Source organism: Galeopterus variegatus, unplaced genomic scaffold, assembly GCF_000696425.1.
Source record: "Galeopterus variegatus unplaced genomic scaffold, G_variegatus-3.0.2 Scaffold841, whole genome shotgun sequence".
NCBI lineage: Eukaryota > Metazoa > Chordata > Mammalia > Dermoptera > Cynocephalidae > Galeopterus > Galeopterus variegatus.
In genome coordinates this window covers 83209-87368 of record NW_007726952.1, presented here as the reverse complement: position 1 = coordinate 87368, position 4160 = coordinate 83209, and the positions used below count along the sequence as shown (strand labels likewise).

At 38.8% G+C, this 4160-nt stretch overlaps 1 protein-coding gene across 1 annotated transcript in view; it reads right to left on the bottom strand.

The window, feature by feature from the left end:
• The window catches only part of HMCN1 (hemicentin 1), a gene marked incomplete at its 5' end in the record, with an annotated part of 218465 nt that overhangs the window by 133345 nt on the left and 80960 nt on the right, over window positions 1-4160 (bottom strand). Inside the window, 2 exons of the mRNA XM_008572836.1 lie at window positions 539-712; window positions 3338-3529. Coding sequence (XP_008571058.1) covers window positions 539-712; window positions 3338-3529 — 366 coding nt within the window. The remainder of the gene's footprint in view (window positions 1-538; window positions 713-3337; window positions 3530-4160) is intronic.

The window sequence follows — 4160 nt, the reverse complement described above, 5'->3', positions numbered from 1 at the left end:
GGCCGGCCCCTTCAAGTTTCAATTCAACAAGAAATGAATTTCTACCCTTACTGGCATTCCACATTATAACATATTTTATCAATTAATCACATGTTGGCACTTATTTTCTTTTTTTATTTAGGTATTTCCTTCTGATTTATCAAAAAGTAATTTTCAGTACTACAAAAGGGCTGACACTGTGGCGCACTCAGGAGAGTGCAGTGCTGGGAGCGCAGCGGTGCTCCCACCACAGGTTCAGATCCTATATAGGGATGGCCGGTGCTGGCCGGTGCTGGCCGGTGCGCTCACTGGCTGAGTGCGGTGTAGACGACACCACCCCAAGGGTTGCGATCCCCTTACCGGTCACAAAAAAAGGACAAAATAAATAAATAAATAAAATATCTACAAAAAATTAAAAATTAAAAATCAATAGAACATAACACAACCAACAAAACAGGTACTTTTAGAAGAGATAATCATTATTAAAAATAATGATTCTGGTTTTCGATAATAGTAGATGACACAGAGGCGTCTTCAGCATCTGAAGTCAATCAATTACCTGGGAGAATGCGAATATTTTGGTTAGATTCTAACGGAGCTCCATCCTTAAACCAGGTGATGGTGGCTGGCGGATATGAGTAAGCCTCGCAGACCAAAGAGGTGGGGCTGTTAAGGATAACAGTGACATCCTCAGGGCTGCCATCGCTATCTGCACCAGCAATTGTAGGAGACACTGGAAAAGATTTAAAATTTGATTGAAGAAAGATATTTAAAAATGTGCCCATTTGTGCATTTCTAAATTTCTGTTGTATTTATTTGTGTAATTCCATTCCCTAATGTTACAGAAAATAATTGATGACTGTTCTTCTAGGGTGATGGAGGAGATGACACATTAGAAAGGAGTCAGAATGGAAGGTGGTAAGGGCAAGAATGGTAATGTCGGTGCAAGGTAAATGGAGGCACAGCACTGAGACCAATCTGAGGTGTGGGGTGTGAAGAGCCTCATGAGAGAAGGCTTCCTAAAGGAGGAGGTTTAAAAGGGAGCCTGAAAGGAACAGCAGTCATGAGCAGGTGAAAGAAGGAAGGCTAGTAAAAAGGAGGGAGCATATGGGGAGCAGATGGCAGTAAACAATGGGCGGCGAGTGGGGAACACGTAGAGGGCAGATGTGAATGGGTCAATACCGGGAGCAAGGATGACAGTGACAGGCACATTTGTTTCATAAGAGATAATGAGGGACTAAACTAGAGCAATGAAGGGAGGCATGAAGAGGAGGGGGCAACGAAAGGAACACTTGGGAATCTAGTTAAAGCACAGTGAAGCAACGTAAGTAGAACATATAGAAAGATTTGCTCATTTAGGAGGGGAAGATGATTTTGTTTATTTCTGAAAATCTTGAATTTTAAGTACCTATGAGAATTCCAGGTAGAAATGTCTGACGAGTAATTCTACATAGGAATTTCAACCTTGTAAGAAAGATCTGGGTTCCAGATGTGAATTTTAAAAGTCACCTGTCTATAGGAGACGATAATTAAACATCTGGGAATGAACTGTATTACTTGAGGAGACTAGAGTAACGAGCAGTGAGGTGAAGACAGAATACTAGGGGACCCAATGTTTATGGGACAGATGAGTCCATAAAGGAGATAGAAAGAGAGCAACCAAAGCTGCACCAGGATAACTAGCAAAGAACCCTGGTCAAGGAGAAAGAGACTAATAATGCACAAAACACTAAGATCAGGGCTGAAAAATATTTGTTGGACCTAACAACAGGGCAGTTCTTGCCAGAGCAGCATCAAGACTGGTGATGGCAGAAGCCCATTTTCTTTTCTTTTTTCTTTTTTTTTTTGTGACTAGTAAGGGGATCACAACCCTCGGCATAGTGTCGTCCGCACCACACTCAGCCAGTGAGCGCACCGGCCATCCCTATATAGGATCCGAACCCGCAGCCTCTGGGGCTAACAGAACCACATTCACCTGAGTGAGCCACGGGGCCGGCCCAGAGCCCATTTTCAGTGTGACAGGAAGTATTGAGTATAGACAGGGAGTGGTTAAAACATGAAGTGGTGGAGACAGTAGAAGGTGAAGCTGCAAATAAGGCAGATGGTGGGAAAAACTGACATACCAAAGAAGGTGGAAAGATACAAGGTCAAGGGGATGTGTGCCAGCAGTAACTGAACAAGAAAGATAACTCATCCTCCAGGAAAAGAAAGGGTAAAGGCACTGAGTGCATGGCAGGGTAGAATGGAAGTTGCAAATGCACAAACATACAGCCTCAGCTTTACCAAGCTGGTGGAAATAAGGCATGAGGAACTTGGAGCTCTAAGAGAAGCAAAGAACTCCAGGAAAGGAGAAGTAATCCAGGGCTGGGCATTTGCCTTTTATACACTGACTAGATGTGCGGAGATCTAACAGGCATGCTAGGGGACAACTGGCTCATAAACTTTCATTCACATTTATTCATGTATTCTGTTATGCAATGCTATATTAGGAGTGGGGGCTAAACCCCTTACAAGACAAAGAGGGGTTCTGCTCTTGGGGATTGATAGTTTTGTATGATTATTATTTATATGCACTATTCATTTTGACACTTACACATTATATGGTATTTTGATTTAAAATTTCTACTTGATAAGACTGTAAGCTCCCTGAGGGCTGTATTTTATATGAGAGGTTCCTGTGTATGGTAGTATCTATGTATCCCCAAAATATTATAGCCAATAACAACAAAAACAAACAAAAAACTACAAAAACTTTCATACTGACATAAAGTCAGTTGATTTTAATAGAATGATTTTGATATTTGTAATCAAATACAATACATTCAGGTGGTGCATTTTAAATTTTTAAAAATGAGCAGAAATTAAGAATTTATTTTAATGTCATTCCTGAGACATAAACATAACTGTGATGTTCCAGGAACTGCATGTACCAATATATGTAGTTATTTCATCACTCCGAGTTCACAAGGACTATATAATACGGACAATTTCTAATAAAAGCAGAGTCTCACAAAGAAGGATTAAATATCTCAGGTTGAGATCCATTCATGTTTACCTGCTTCTCCTTGACCAGTAGATCTTTATATTTTACTACTGCTTGTTTAATGTCTCTCTTGTTCATAGTTGTGTCCCTAGCACAAAACACTGTGCCTGTAACATAGTAGGTATTTCATATGTAATGAATGGTTAATTAATTAATTAATTAAGGAGAAACAGTAAATGCACACCAGCACTGGTCCTCCTTACATAATGAAATTCTATGCTAGAAACATTAAGTAAACAGAGAAAGAAAAAAAAAGATAATTTAGCTTACAGTCACCGCTTATTCTTCAAGGTTAGAAGCAAAGCTGACACCTACCAAACACATTGAGACTGAAACTTTTGCTCTTGTCACCAGCTGTATTAGAAGCCAAACATGTATATCTTCCAGTGTGTGACACTTGGGCATTGGTAATTTGAAGAAAACGGCCACCAGACATAAAGTGATGGGCTTCATCTTCTTGGAGGAGCTTCCCGTCTTTGTGCCATGTGATTTCTGGCACTGGATTCCCTATAGAAAAAGCCATTTCTGAGAGTTGGCTATTTATTAATCACATGTCTCCAACTGACAAACATTGAAAGAGGGCATTTTCACTCATTCGCCTTTTTACATACCCCACTTCTAGAACAATGCAGTAACTATTCATTTTTAAATAAATGTGCAAACTAATCTACTTTGTAATAGCAATGATTATGTTATGACTTTAAAAATATACATAGATTTACCAATCGTTTTGTAATGTTTTTGTTTACAAGTGTAATGATTCTAAACTGACCTTTGTGTTTAACTAAATTTATACCATACTTTAGACTATTACAATTAAGTATTTTCATAGTAAACTACAGTTTTAAAAGAATGAGATATGTATTTTTATTGAAATTATTACTCATGACTTCCTTTGTATCTTCCCAAGCGGCGCACTATCCAGTGCGCCACCGGGCCGGCCCTCATATTAAATTCTTGAGGAAGATTTTAAATATTTTAGAAAAACCTGTAAAAATGTAAAACCTTTAAACAATTCAAGAAGCAGATATTCTGAGTTTATACCAGGATTCTAACATATAAAGATAGATAGATAGATAGATAGAGACATAAGTACACTAACTATTACTTTAATATATACCATCTACAAAAGAAAGAT